At 41.7% G+C, this 12,971-nt stretch overlaps 1 protein-coding gene across 6 annotated transcripts in view; it reads left to right on the top strand.

The window, feature by feature from the left end:
* Positions 1-12,971, top strand: part of CABIN1 (calcineurin binding protein 1) — a 127,893-nt gene that overhangs the window by 41,404 nt on the left and 73,518 nt on the right. For all 6 annotated transcript variants that reach the window (XM_075832073.1, XM_075832067.1, XM_075832077.1 and 3 more), the window contains exons 19-21: positions 90-205; positions 1,808-1,969; positions 7,992-8,198. In XM_075832073.1, the coding sequence (XP_075688188.1) occupies positions 90-205; positions 1,808-1,969; positions 7,992-8,198 (485 nt within the window). The remainder of the gene's footprint in view (positions 1-89; positions 206-1,807; positions 1,970-7,991; positions 8,199-12,971) is intronic.

The following is a 12,971-nucleotide window of genomic DNA, read 5'->3' as shown; positions in this document are numbered from 1 at the left end:
TGAACAACTCAGAACCTGAAGCAATTTGCCCAAACTGGAATAACATAAGGATTTACTACCAGCCTAAATAATTTTACTTTTTCTTGTAGAGGATTCCGGCACTCCACTGCTTCCATCATCTCTTATGCTCCTGAACACAGCCCATGAGTATTTGGGCAGGAGATCATGGTGTTGTAACTCAGATGGAGCCCTTCTAAAATTCTATGTGAGTTTTGCATCTATAGACATTAATGATTGCATTTGATGTGCTTTTAATCATGTGAAAGTCTAAATTTTGTCTATTTATTTTAGCCAATTCTGCAGATAGTTGACCAGAAATAATTGGAGCAATGCCTTACAGGCAGATTCGTTTTAAAATGTTACTCCACCTTGCAATTTCCTGCTATATATTATGTAAACCTCGTCCTTAAAGTGTAACCGTCGTCTCTATTTTTCCCCATAAATCAATAGTACAAGCAAAGATAAGACATTTTGTAATAAATCTTAAAATGAAACCTCTTTTTCCACCCATCAGACCCCCACCCCCCACCTCCTGTATTGATCAGTCACTCTCAATACACTGGTAAAATCTGTATTCAGTGAGAATGAGATGAAGATGGATTATCAGCTTACTGAGCGATCAGGTTAAGGCTTCTGCCCATAGAAGTCGATAGGGGGGTGGGGGGTTGGAACCAGGAATACTTGTAGTGATTTTTCAAACCCTGTTTGTTAGTGGTTTAATAAATTGTTATATGTAAATGGACCGTTGTAAACCATTTTAAAGATTAATCAGGTGTTTAGGGAGTCAACTGATCTGTTACATTTTGACAATTAATGATTTCTTCTCTATATAAAGCCTGTGTATAAGGGAACCATAGTAAGAAATCCTGTAATTAATAGAATGTTGACTCTTAAATGAGCAAAGAAAATGAGTTCTTATTAGTACCATTATCTATCCTAACCCTTAATCCTGTCAGAATGAATGCAGTATTCGCTTCTGTATGAAATATACAAAAATTGAGTAAGGTTGCTGGCATGAGTCACACCTGCCCCATACGGTTCTTGGCTTGTGTGAAGGATAAAGAGAAACTGTTAAGCACTACTAGCTGAGCTTAAATAAAAAAAGGCTCAAATAAACACCATTTTTGGCACTCTGCCAGCTGCCAAGAAAAAACTGCTTTTAAAGTTTTAATCAAATTGTAAGTTATACGCTACTTTGATTGCGCCATTATCACTGTTTTAAAGAGGACCTGTCCTCTCGCCTATAATGCCGGTTTTAGTAAATACATGTATTCTCCATGAAATAACAATTCTGAAGGATCTTTTCTGAGAACTCTGCGTTGTGCCGTTCCTTTATTATTCCTCCTGGAAACGTATGAATTGTTTGACAACAGGGAGTTACCACTTGGGGGTGTGTCCCTATACAGACTGACTTTGTCCAATCAATTCTGACAGTGTGATACTGTGTAGGGACACGCCCCTTTGACAAGGAAAATGGTAAAACACAGTTGTCAATTTATTCATCATTTCTGGAAGGAATAACAGAGGAACAGCACAACGCAGAGTTCTAAGAAAATATGTTCCAGAAGTGTGATCTCGTGGGGAATGCAAGTGTTTACTAAAATTGTCTTGTCAGGAGAGGCGACAGGTCCTCTTTAAGAATAATAAAAAGGGGACACAGGACCGTCTTGATCGGAGGGGGTCCCAGCCGTTAGACCCCCAGTGATCATACGTTTATCAACTATCCTGTGGATGGGTAATAAATGTTTTTACTAGGCCAATCCCTTTTAAGATAATTGAACCCTATATGTTTTCTACATGTTTACAGGTACGTGTTCTATTGAAAGAACTGTCATTGTCCACTAAGGAAGACTACCATCCCTTTAAAGAGGAGATAGAGACTACACTGGAACAGTGCTTTTACTGTCTGTATGGCTACCCCAGCAAGAAGAGCAAGGCTCGGTACTTAGAAGAGCATTCTGTACAACCGGTAACTGCAAGCATTGAACAATATCTGTTATATTTCTTGACACTTCAATGTGTAGGTTCTCTTATGTATTTGTATATTATAGCAGGGCAGCATCAGAGAAATTAAAATTTCTCGTTAATATCATTGGGAGATACAGGACCATGGGTATACGCCCTTCTCACTAGGAGGCTAACACTAGGTAGGAAAGTCTTGGCTCCGCCCAGGCAGGCCATATTTTTCACACACACTGACTCAATCAGGTTTTTGGGTTTTTTTCTCCCCCTAGCTGCATGCGTTTGTCATCCTGGTCACCAGCCTAGTCAACCACTTCCAGGCAGTTTTTCTGCACTCTTTCCCTTCTTGTCAGTCACATAACTTGTCTGCATCTGCAGGTTGAGTGCCAGTAACCCCACTATGTGTGCGAGGTTTCTCAAGATGCCACCCTGCGTACACCCAAAAACGACTTACACCTGAGTATTAAAATCCCCCCAATCCATGTCTCCCAATTCCTGTATTAGGACTCTGTCAGTGGTCCCTCCCTATCTAGGGGGTATTTCTTATTGGTAAATAAAGCCCTATGTGGGGATGTACCTTGGGGAATATGAAGCACCAGTGGCTTATCTCTTTTTGGGATGTTTTCTATGCCGCTCGTCCCTTCAGCACTCGTCCCCTCAATCACGGCCGCACACATGATCCCGGCGGACCTACTGGCTGACTGGACGGGGTCCCTTATGGAGGCGGGCTCAGGAGCAAAGCGACCGTTCCACAAAGCAGGCTTCCCGCCTTGTTCCCTCTGCCAGACTCCTGGTGGCGGCGTAATTTTCCAAAGCTGCTGCATAGTAAGCGGCCATTTATACAGATGCTGCTCTAGAAAAAAACATTTCCATAGTTTTGCCAGCCTGTCCAATCTTTTGCCAGTGGTACACAGCACCAGGGGTTTGGTAGGCCAGCCTTAGGCCAGGATCACTCACACCGTTTTGATGCAGTTTTTGGCTTAGTTTCAAAGCCAAAAGTGTATCCAACCGGAAGAAAAGTTATAAAGAAAAGACTGATGCATCTCCTATCTTTTGTGTCCACTCCTGAGTTTGGCTAAAAATAAAAAACTGCATCAAAAACAAAGTGTGCGTGCGTGTTTTGTGGTGTCCTGGCTGTTTTATTAAGGAGTCACTTATTTTTTTATTTTTTTTTAGGTGCAGTTTTCCCCAGGGGTCACTCTCCCGTCTGACAATGTTGTCTGTTTTTCTCCGTGTGACATGTCTTGAAAGGATTTCACTGGTCAGCCGACCCAAGTAGCCATGTTGATATACTTCAATTGTGGTGGATATAATAAAAAGCGAATATGCAGCCGGTCTAACCCCTTGTGCCCACAGTGTCTCTGCAATCCAGGACCCCCCAGAATGCTACTTCTCCCAGGATGTGGCACCTCCTAAATGGGCCAGGTTTTTTGCTCAGACCTTAGACGACATTTCCAGACTTTCTCAAGCCATGGTTGGGTCTTCGGAGCGTCTGCCTTCCCATATAGCAGCCAAAATCAATGTCCCACCTTTCTCTCCCCCCTGGATAATACACAGTCTACCTCTCGTGGTAGATTACATAAGAGGCACAGAAGTCCCAGAGACAAGTTCCGCTCATCCTCAGATTCCCTCCAATGGTCCCCTGTTAGGTTCATCAATGGAGAAGCTGCTTTCAACCAGGATCAGTCACTTTCCTCCAGAGTATCCGAATTGGATTCAGAATCTAAGCAGGACTCACAACTGGCAGCTATCTCATGGCTCTCCACCATTTCACTGTCTGATGCGGCATCACTCAGGGACCCCCTTGACAAGAAGCTGGATTCTTAAACCAAGTCTGCCTTTGTGGCTCTAGATTCTGCTCTGCCCAGCTTTTGCATCCGCCTGGCAAAGTAAAGCGTTCTCATTTTGGGGGAAACAGCTGCACCACGGTAATTTGGAAGAAGCACCGCAGCAGGATATGGCTGATTGCACTTCTCAGGTGATTCACACTAAAAAGTGCTTATTTGAGGCTTACCTGTCAACTCGTCTCAATGTCCATTCATCGGCTAATTGCCATTCAGCGTTCTATTTGGCTGAAATCTTGGGTGGCCAAAAAAGCCCTCTTTGGCCTTCCCTTTTGTTGGTGAAAAACTTGGGAACCGCTGGACGAAATTATTTCTGAGGCTACTGACGGTAAGAGTTTTCTTCTGCCTCAGAACCGCCTACAGCATTCTCAGAGGTTTCAGTCCTCAGAGGTGCCCGAGCGACCCCAGATGCCCACATTTTTCAATCCCGGACCTGCTTGTCAACAACGCCCCAGGGCCCAGAAGGCAATCTTTTGCCTGAAGGTGTTTCCCCACTGGTGTGGGCTGTCTGAGTGGGGGGTGACTTCTTTCCTTTCAGGAGAAATAGCTTGCTCATGTGGATGACACCTGGGCTCAGGAGGTGGTGTCAACAGGTTGTAAGATAGAGTTCTTGACCCTTCCCCTCGCACTTCAGCTTCTTCCCATGCTGTTAATTTCTTTCTACTACAGAAGTTTATAATCCCTGTTCCTTAGTCTAAACATATTCAGGGGTTCAAGTCAAATCTCTTCACAGTACAAAAAAAAAGAATGGACCAGTCCGTCCAATTTTGAATTTGAAGAAGTTGAACTGTTTTGTTCGCGTTTTGGAGGTTTCGCATGGAATCACTGTGATGGCATCGCTGGAACAAGGAAAGTTCCATCGACATTCACAATGCAAACCTCCACAACCCTATTGCAAGGTCCCACAAGCCCTTTTTTTTTACAATAGGTTTTCAACATTTCCAGTTTGTTGCCCTCCCCTTCGGGCTTGCCACGGCTCCACAGGCTTTTACTGTTGTCCTGATTCTTATGTAGTTTCTCCGCGACAGGGGAGTCGCTGATATCCGGTTTAATCAATGACTTGGTCCCAACTCAGAGCATGGAATTTCTGGGAATTAATTTTAACTCCAGGTCAGCAAGGGTCCATCCTCCGGAGGACAAGATCAAAACCATACCGGCCGAGGTGATCCTCCTTCGTCGGAACACTACCTCTTCCATTCGATTTTGCATGCAGTTAATGGGCAGGATGGTATCAACCTACGAGGCAGTTCCATATGCACAATGCTCCTCCAGGGGGCAATCGCAATGGGCCTCAGGGCCTTGTCAGGGGTTGTGCTGGTGGGACTCTTCAACAGCCTTCACGCTGGGACAGTCCTTCCTTCTTTCTTTCTTTTTTTTTTTTTTTCCCCTCCAGTGGCTTGTCATCTCGGCCAGCTTTCCTTGCAGATCAACCTACTGGAATTGAGGGTCCTCTTTCTGGTTCTCCCCCCTATGGACTCTCTGTCTCCAGGGTCACCTGGTCAGCATCCAGACCTACAACGCACCAGCGGTTGCCTATCTGAACCACCAAGGTGGCGCCAGGGTTTTGGCGGCTCTGTGGACGTCCTCTCTTATCCTTCGATGGGCGGAGTGTCTTGTACCAGCGATATCAGGGGTCCACATTCCAGGAGTGTCAGTCTTTCCAAGTCAGGAATGACTTCTTCCGGAAGAGTGTTCATCCAGACCTATTCCATCAACTTTGCAAAGAAGCAGGGTACATGGATCTCCTTGCTAATCACAAGGTTCCAACCTGCATGGCCAGGGTACGGGATCCCACAGCCATCGCAGTCAACTCCCTGGTCACTCTGTGGAACGAGTTCTCCCCTCCTGTATCTCTTCCTACCCCTTCTGCCTTTGCCCAAAGTGCTCAAGTGACTCAAGACGGAAGGCGTTCCAGCGATCTTGGTGGTGCTGAACTGGCCTTGCCAGGCCTGGTATGGTGACCTAGTCAACCTACTCTAGAACACAGCTTCTTGCCTTCCAACTTAATCCGACCTCCTTAACCAAGGTCCGCTATTCCACGCCACTACACCTCAGATACGTTTAACGGCGTGGCTATTGAAGCCGAGGTTCTGAGGGCTAAGTGGCTTTCATCCATATGATGTTGAAGGCCAGGATTCCTCAATCAGCCAAGGTTTACCAGAAGGCTTATTTCTCCTGGTGTGAACATCTTAGTTTCCATCTGATGGTATGTTCCACGCCTAGGATCCTGTCCTTCCTTCAATCAGGCCTTGAACAAGGACTTCATTGTCTTCCCTTAAAGGTAAGCTCTCTTTGCAAACTTTGGCCTTTCTTTCTTAGGTGAAGGCTTATTTTTTTCAGGGGGTGACTCATGCGGTCCCTCCCTTCAGGAATCTTACTGAGCCTTGGATCTTAATTTTAGTTCTGGGGGCTCTTCAGGTGGCTCTTTTTTAACACTTGAGGGACATTTCAATACGTCGCCTCCTTTACTGGAAGGTTGCTTTTCTTGTGGCCGGCACCTCTTTCAGAAGAGTTTCGGAACTGGCTGCGCTGTCCTGTAAGTCTCCCTTTTTGGTCATCCATAGGGATAAAGTGTTGTTCTGACCTGTACCGTCCTTTCTCCCGAAGATCATCCCTGCCTTCCACATCAATGAAGACGTTGTCCTCCGTACCTTCTGCCCCTCCCCGTCTCATCCGAGGGAGCGAGCTTTGCACTGCCTTGACGTGGTAAGAGCAGTCTGCGTCTCTCTGGCTGCGACAGGGTTGTTTCGGTGTTCCGATTCGATCTTTGTAATTCCTGAAGTCCAAGGCCACCATTGCGTATTGAATCTGGTCTATTATTTCGTAAGCCTTTCAGACCAAGGATAAAGTTCCTCCCCTTCAGGTCACTGCCCATTCTACAAGGTCTGTTGGTGCATCCTGGGTGGTCAGGCATCAATCTTCAGTTTCTCATGTCTGCAAGGCTGCTACCTGGGCTTTGGTGCACACCTTTACTAAATTTTACCAAATTCATTCTTTGGCCTCCTGTGATGCCAGTCTGGGTCGCAAGGTGCTGCAGGCAGCTGTGCATTAGGCAGGTCGCATAGTACTGCTTTAGGATGTCCCATGGGTCTGTGTCCCTGAATGACATTCATGGGAAATATAATTTTTTTTTTTTTTTTTTTACTTGCCTTAAAATATTTTTCTTGTTGAATTTATTGGGGGACACAGATTCTGCCCTTTTTTGTTTGTTCCATGTCCGGGACCGTTTGTTCTGGCTGTTTTGTTCGTTTTCTCCCCGAACCGTTGACATATTTGTGTTTTTCATTTCTCCCACTGCTTTTGTACAAACTGATTTAGCCAGTGTCTGTGGAAAAGGTATTTTCCTACCTAGTGTCTACCTCCTAGTGACAAGGGGCCTAAATAAATGGGTCTGTGTCCCCCCTAAAATTCAACGAGAAAAATATTTTAGGATGAGTACAAAAATCCTATTTTCTCTTGAAAGCTATGACCACTCATGACGGATACACCAGAAAACTGTTATTTCATCATTATTGCATTTATAAATGTTCCCAATTCTATTCTGCTGATGGAGCAGTAGACACAACCTGTCTTATCTATTATTGGCTTGCACTTTCTTGTAAAGAATGCAATAACTAAAATAGATTAGGTAATTTCTATGTATTAAGTTATATGTAATTTCAGTTTTGACAAGTTGTATTACTGTCACAACTGTCAAAATTTTCTAATATGACACGGTGTAAGAATTATATTATTACAGTATGTAATAAAGTACTGTATTATCATATAAAACAGACACAGGTTGTGATAGAACTGTAAGGCTAGATTCACACAATCGTGGGGAAACGCTGACATTAAAAACGTTTTTCACTTGAGTCTATGGAGGGATCCGTGAAAACAGAACATAATAGGACATGTTCTATTTTTCAACGGACCCGTCACACAGTCCGTTGAAACAACGGCCGTGTGAACGGCCCCATTAAATTACATAGGTCCGTGTCACGGCCGTTGTTTTAAGGGCCGTCACACGGACGTAAAATATGCTCGTGTGAATCAGGCCTAAGGATGACTATTTGCTCTCACAGCGTGTTTTACATGGCTAGAATGCACGAATGTACCCATAAGGATTATTACATCATATGTCTTAAATTGGTATAGATAAGAACACAGAATATGTCTCTATAGGGTCCCTCTCTCTCTCTGCAGGTGGAATTGCTCTGGGAAGATGCCCTCATTTTGTTTGACTATTTCAAGCCAAAGACTCTTCCTGAATTTGACAGCTATAAAACCAGCACAGTCTCTGCAGACCTGGCTAACCTCCTGAAAAAAATGTCTGCCATCACACCTCCCTCCGATAAACCTAAGCTAGGCATGCACAGTGTGTCAACCTACATTGAAGGCATCAGCAGCAAGGTATAAGTCTAGTCCTTAACCCTTTCAGGACCAAGCTCATTTTGGTTTTCAGGACCAGCCCCATTTAAAATCTGACGTGTCGTTTTATGTGGTAATAACTTTGGAATGCTTTTGCCTATCCAAGCAATTGTGAGATTGTTTTCTCGTGACATATTTTACTTTATGTTAGTGGAAAAATGTGGTCACTAAATTCATTGCTTATTTGTGAAAAACGCCAAAATTTTAAGAAAATGTGCAAAAATTATGATTTTTCTAAATTTTAATGTATCTGCTTGTAAAACAGATAGTTATACCACACAACATAGTTACTATTTCATATATTTTATATGTTTATATAGCTGCATAGTTTTTTGAACATCATTTTATTTTTCTAGGATGTTACAAGGCTTAGAACTTTATCAGCAATTTCTCACATTTTCAAGAAAATTTCAAAAAGCTATTTTTCAAGGACCAGTTCAGGTCTGAAGTGGCTTTGAGGGCCTTATGTACTAGATAGACCCCATAAATCACCCCACTTTAAAAACTGCACCCATCAAAGTATTCAAAACCGCATTCAGAAAGTTTCTTAACCCTTTAGGCGTTTCACAGGAATTAAAGCAAAGTAGAGGGGAAATTTACAAATGTAATCTTTTTTGCTGAAATTCATTTGTATTACATTTTATGCAGTTTTTAGAAATCTCCCACATGTGGCCCCAGTGTGCTAATGGACTGAAACACAGGCCTCAAAAGCAAAGGAGCACCTGGTGGATTTTGGGGCCTCCTTTTTTTAGAATATATTTTAGGCACTATGTCCGGTTTGAAGAGGTCTTGTGGTGCCAAAACATTGGAAACTCCCAAAAAGTGACACGGTTTTGGAAAATACACACCTCAAGGAATTTATCTAGGGGTATAGTTAGCATCTTGACCCCACAGTTCTTTTGCTATATTTATTGGAGTTTGTCTGTTAAAGTGAAAATCTACTTTTTTCTGAAAAAATATAAAAAAAAATAATTTTTGCAAGGAATAAAGAATAAAAAGCACCCCAAAACTTGTAAAGCTATTTCTCTTGATTTACGGCAATACCCCATATGTGGTAATAAACTGCTGTTTGGACCCACGGCAGAGCTCAGAAGGGAAGGAGCGCCATTTGGAGAGAAGATTTTGCTGGATTGGTTTCCAGTGCCATGTCGCGTTTGCAACACCCTGGAGGGAGCAAGACAGTGGAAACCCCCCAAAAGTGACCCTATTTTGGAAACTACACCCCTCAAGGAATTTTTCTAGGGATATAGTTAGTATTTTGACCACACAGTTTTTTTGCTGAATTTAGTGGAATTAGACCTTGAAAATGAAAATATAAAAAAATTAAATTTTTACAATGAATAAAGGAGAAAAAGAACCCCAAAATTTGTAAAGCTATTTCTCCTGATTACAGCAATATGCCATATGTGGTAATAAACTGCTGTTTGGACCCATGGCAGGTCTTTTTCAGAATTTATTAGGCTGTGAAATTGAATATGAGCATTTTTTCCACAAAAATGTTGAATGTTTTCATTTTCACAAAGGATAAAGGAGAAAATGCAAGCCAACATTTGTAAAGCAATTTCTCCCGAGTACAGCAATACCCCAAGTGGTCTTCAATGCTTTTTCATTAGAAATTAATTAACCCTTTCAGGACTGATCCATTTTTTTGCTTTTTCATTTTTGTTTTTCCCTCCCCGCTTTCCAAGAGCCATAAAGTTTTTTTATTTTTCCATCAGTAGAGTGGTGTGAGGGATTCTTTTTTGTAGGAGGACTTGTAGTTTCTAGTGACACCATTTAAAGTATCGTTTAATATACTGGGAAACTGAAAATAAAATTATTTGCAGGCTGAAACTGGAAAAAGCTGTGATTCCTCCATTGTTATTTGGGTTTTGTTTTTTCGGCTTTCACCGTGCAGTAAAAACAACAACTTAAAATTTTTTTTTGAGTCTTAATACGATTAAGGTGATACCAAATTTATACAGTTTGTTTTTTTGTTTTTTGTTTTTTTTCTTCTATATTTTACTACTTTTACAAAGTAAAAACTATTTGTTAAAAAAACAAAACGTTTTGTTTCACCACATTCCGGGAGGCATCAGTTTTATTTTATTTTTTGGTCGATTGAGCGGTGTGAGGGCTTCTTTTTTGCGGGACGAGCTGTAGTTTTTATTGGTACCATTTTTTGGTACATAAAACTTGGATCACTTTTTATAAAAAAAATGTAAAAGCTATATTTTTTTTTTTAATGTTTTGCGGCATTTGCGCAATAAAATCACTTTTCGATAAAATTATAACTTTTTTGTGTCACCATATTCTGAGAGCCATAACTTTTTTACTTTTCAGTCAAGAAAGCTGTGTAAGGGCTTGTTTTTTGCGGAACGGGTTGTAGTTTTTATTGGTACCATTTTGGGGCACATGCGACTTTTTGATGACTCTTTATTCTATATCTTGGGAGGGGTGATGACCAAAAAAATAGTGATTTTGGCATTGTTTTTTAATAACTTTTTTTGCGGTGTTCTCAGTGCAGGAAAAATAATATTATAGTTTGGGTCGTTACGAACGCGGTGATACCAAATATGTGTACTTCCTAGGTAGTGTAATGTATTATAAACTGTCAGTGTGACGCTGACCGTCACACTGACAGGAAGCCTATGTTGACCAGCCTCAGGCTGGTCCTTATAGGCTGCCGTGCATGGCAGACCAGGAGGCTGTTGTATGGCCTCTGGTTTTGCCATGCAACCGACTGCAGCACCAGCAATCGGTCCCCGGGGAAGTTTGTTGTAGCATCAGGAACCAATCCGGTCCCGATCATGTCTCCAGGTGGCTACTCTGAGACACCCGGATTCCGCTTTTAACACCCACCGTGAATTCACGTTGGCGCTGCACAGAGCTCAGCAAGCGCCGACATGAATTTACTGTGGGTGGTCGGGAACCGGTTAAGCTGTATGAGGGCTTCTTTTATTTATTTTATTTTTTTTCATTTTTTCGAGTTGTATTTTTCAATGGCCCAATTTTGAAATACATAGAATTTTTTTTTATCTAACTTTTATTAATTTTGGAGAGGGGAATAGAAAAAAAACAGCATTACTGCCATTTTTTGTGTTTGATAGCGATACCCTATATGTGTATTTTTTTTAATGTTTTTTTGTATTTTTCCATCGACATAGCTGCATGAGTGCTTGTTTTTTTGCGGTAAGGGGGTAAAGGGTTTGTTTTGGTGTTTGTAAATAAAGCATAATCATTTTATAGTAAAAAGTGAAGCAACTTTCTAATAGACTTTGTGTTTCAATTACTCACCGTTTCTCTGCTTGCTGTCTGTAAATAGAAATCAGACATCGTTTAAAAGCCTCTGAATGTGCACAAGAATAGTTTATAAGGGTTAACCTACCACAACAACTTATCACCTACCCATTGGACAGATGATAAGGGTTTAGTGGTGGGACCCCCGTTCTCTAGCGGTGGGACCCCCAGTGATCAGAGAACGGGGGTCTTGAGTGCCCTGAATGAATGCGTACTGCAGTTCCACTCATTCTTTATAGGACTTCCGGAGAAAGCAGAGCGTTGTACTTCGCTTTCTCCGGCAGTCCCCTAGGAAATGGATGGAGCGGCAGTGTATATGCGTGACCGCTGCTCCGTTCATTTAATGACTCTGGACCCCCGGAGATAAAACACTTATCACCTATTCTGTGACTAGGTGACAAGTTGTTGTGGTAGGTAAACTCTTTAATTCACTGACAGCAAGCAGAGTTCTTCAGACTAGAGAATTTAAGCATAAGATATTAAAAAGTTTCATAACATATAAAAGTTTGTTTAATTAAACTTTATTTTCATAAAACCAAAATCCCCTTTAAGGATTTTTTTTTTTTTTAAATCGGGAAAAGGGGGGGATCTAATAAAATAGCCATTCTTTTCCTGAAAAGATCCCCCAGCATTGAACCAGTTGTATAAGGGCTTTTTTTCTCTGAACGAGTTGTAGTTTTTGATGGCACCATTTAATGTACCATATGATGTACTGAGAAACTTTGAAAAAATATTTTTTGGGGTGGAATGAAAAAAAGGCGTTCACCCTACAGCAAAAAATGACATGTTAACTTTATTGTGCTGGTCAATACAATTACAACGATACCAAATTTATTTCGTTATTTTTATGTTTTACTACTTTTACAAAATAAAAACTTAAAAAAAAAAAAAGGTTTGTTTCACCATGTTCTGAGACCCAGAACTCTTTCTTTTTTCCGTCGATGGAGCGGTGTGAGGGCTTGTTTTTTGCGGGATGAGCTGTAGTTTTTATTGATACCATTTTGGGGTACGTATGACTTTCTAATCACTTGTTATTCCTTTTTTTTTGTGAGACACAAGGTGACCAAAAAACAGCAATTCTGGTGTTTTTATTGTAATTATTTCACAGCTTTCACCGTGCGGGTTAAATAATGTTATTTTGAAATGGTTCTGACTTTTACGGACGCGGCAACACCAATTATATTTTTGTTTTTTACGTTACTTTTGAGGAAAAATTTGAAAAGTGTTGTTTTTTTTTTTTTTTTGAACCAGTGATACTTATGTATTGCAGTACATTGTGTTTTGTTACCGGCTCCTATAAAGCCCCGCTTCTGGCAGGGCTTAATAGTAGCACGAAGCTGGCAGTCCTGGAGGCCTTCATTAGACCCCCAAGCAGCTACGACAACCATCGGCATGAGGGATCGACGGGGGCTGCTCTCCTCTTTCTAACAGCTTAGACGCCATTGTCGCTGTTGACTATGGCATCTAAATGGTTTA

The sequence above is a fragment of the Rhinoderma darwinii genome, chromosome 1 (assembly GCF_050947455.1).
Source record: "Rhinoderma darwinii isolate aRhiDar2 chromosome 1, aRhiDar2.hap1, whole genome shotgun sequence".
NCBI classification, from domain to species: domain Eukaryota; kingdom Metazoa; phylum Chordata; class Amphibia; order Anura; family Rhinodermatidae; genus Rhinoderma; species Rhinoderma darwinii.
This window is presented reverse-complemented; position numbering and strand designations above follow the sequence as displayed.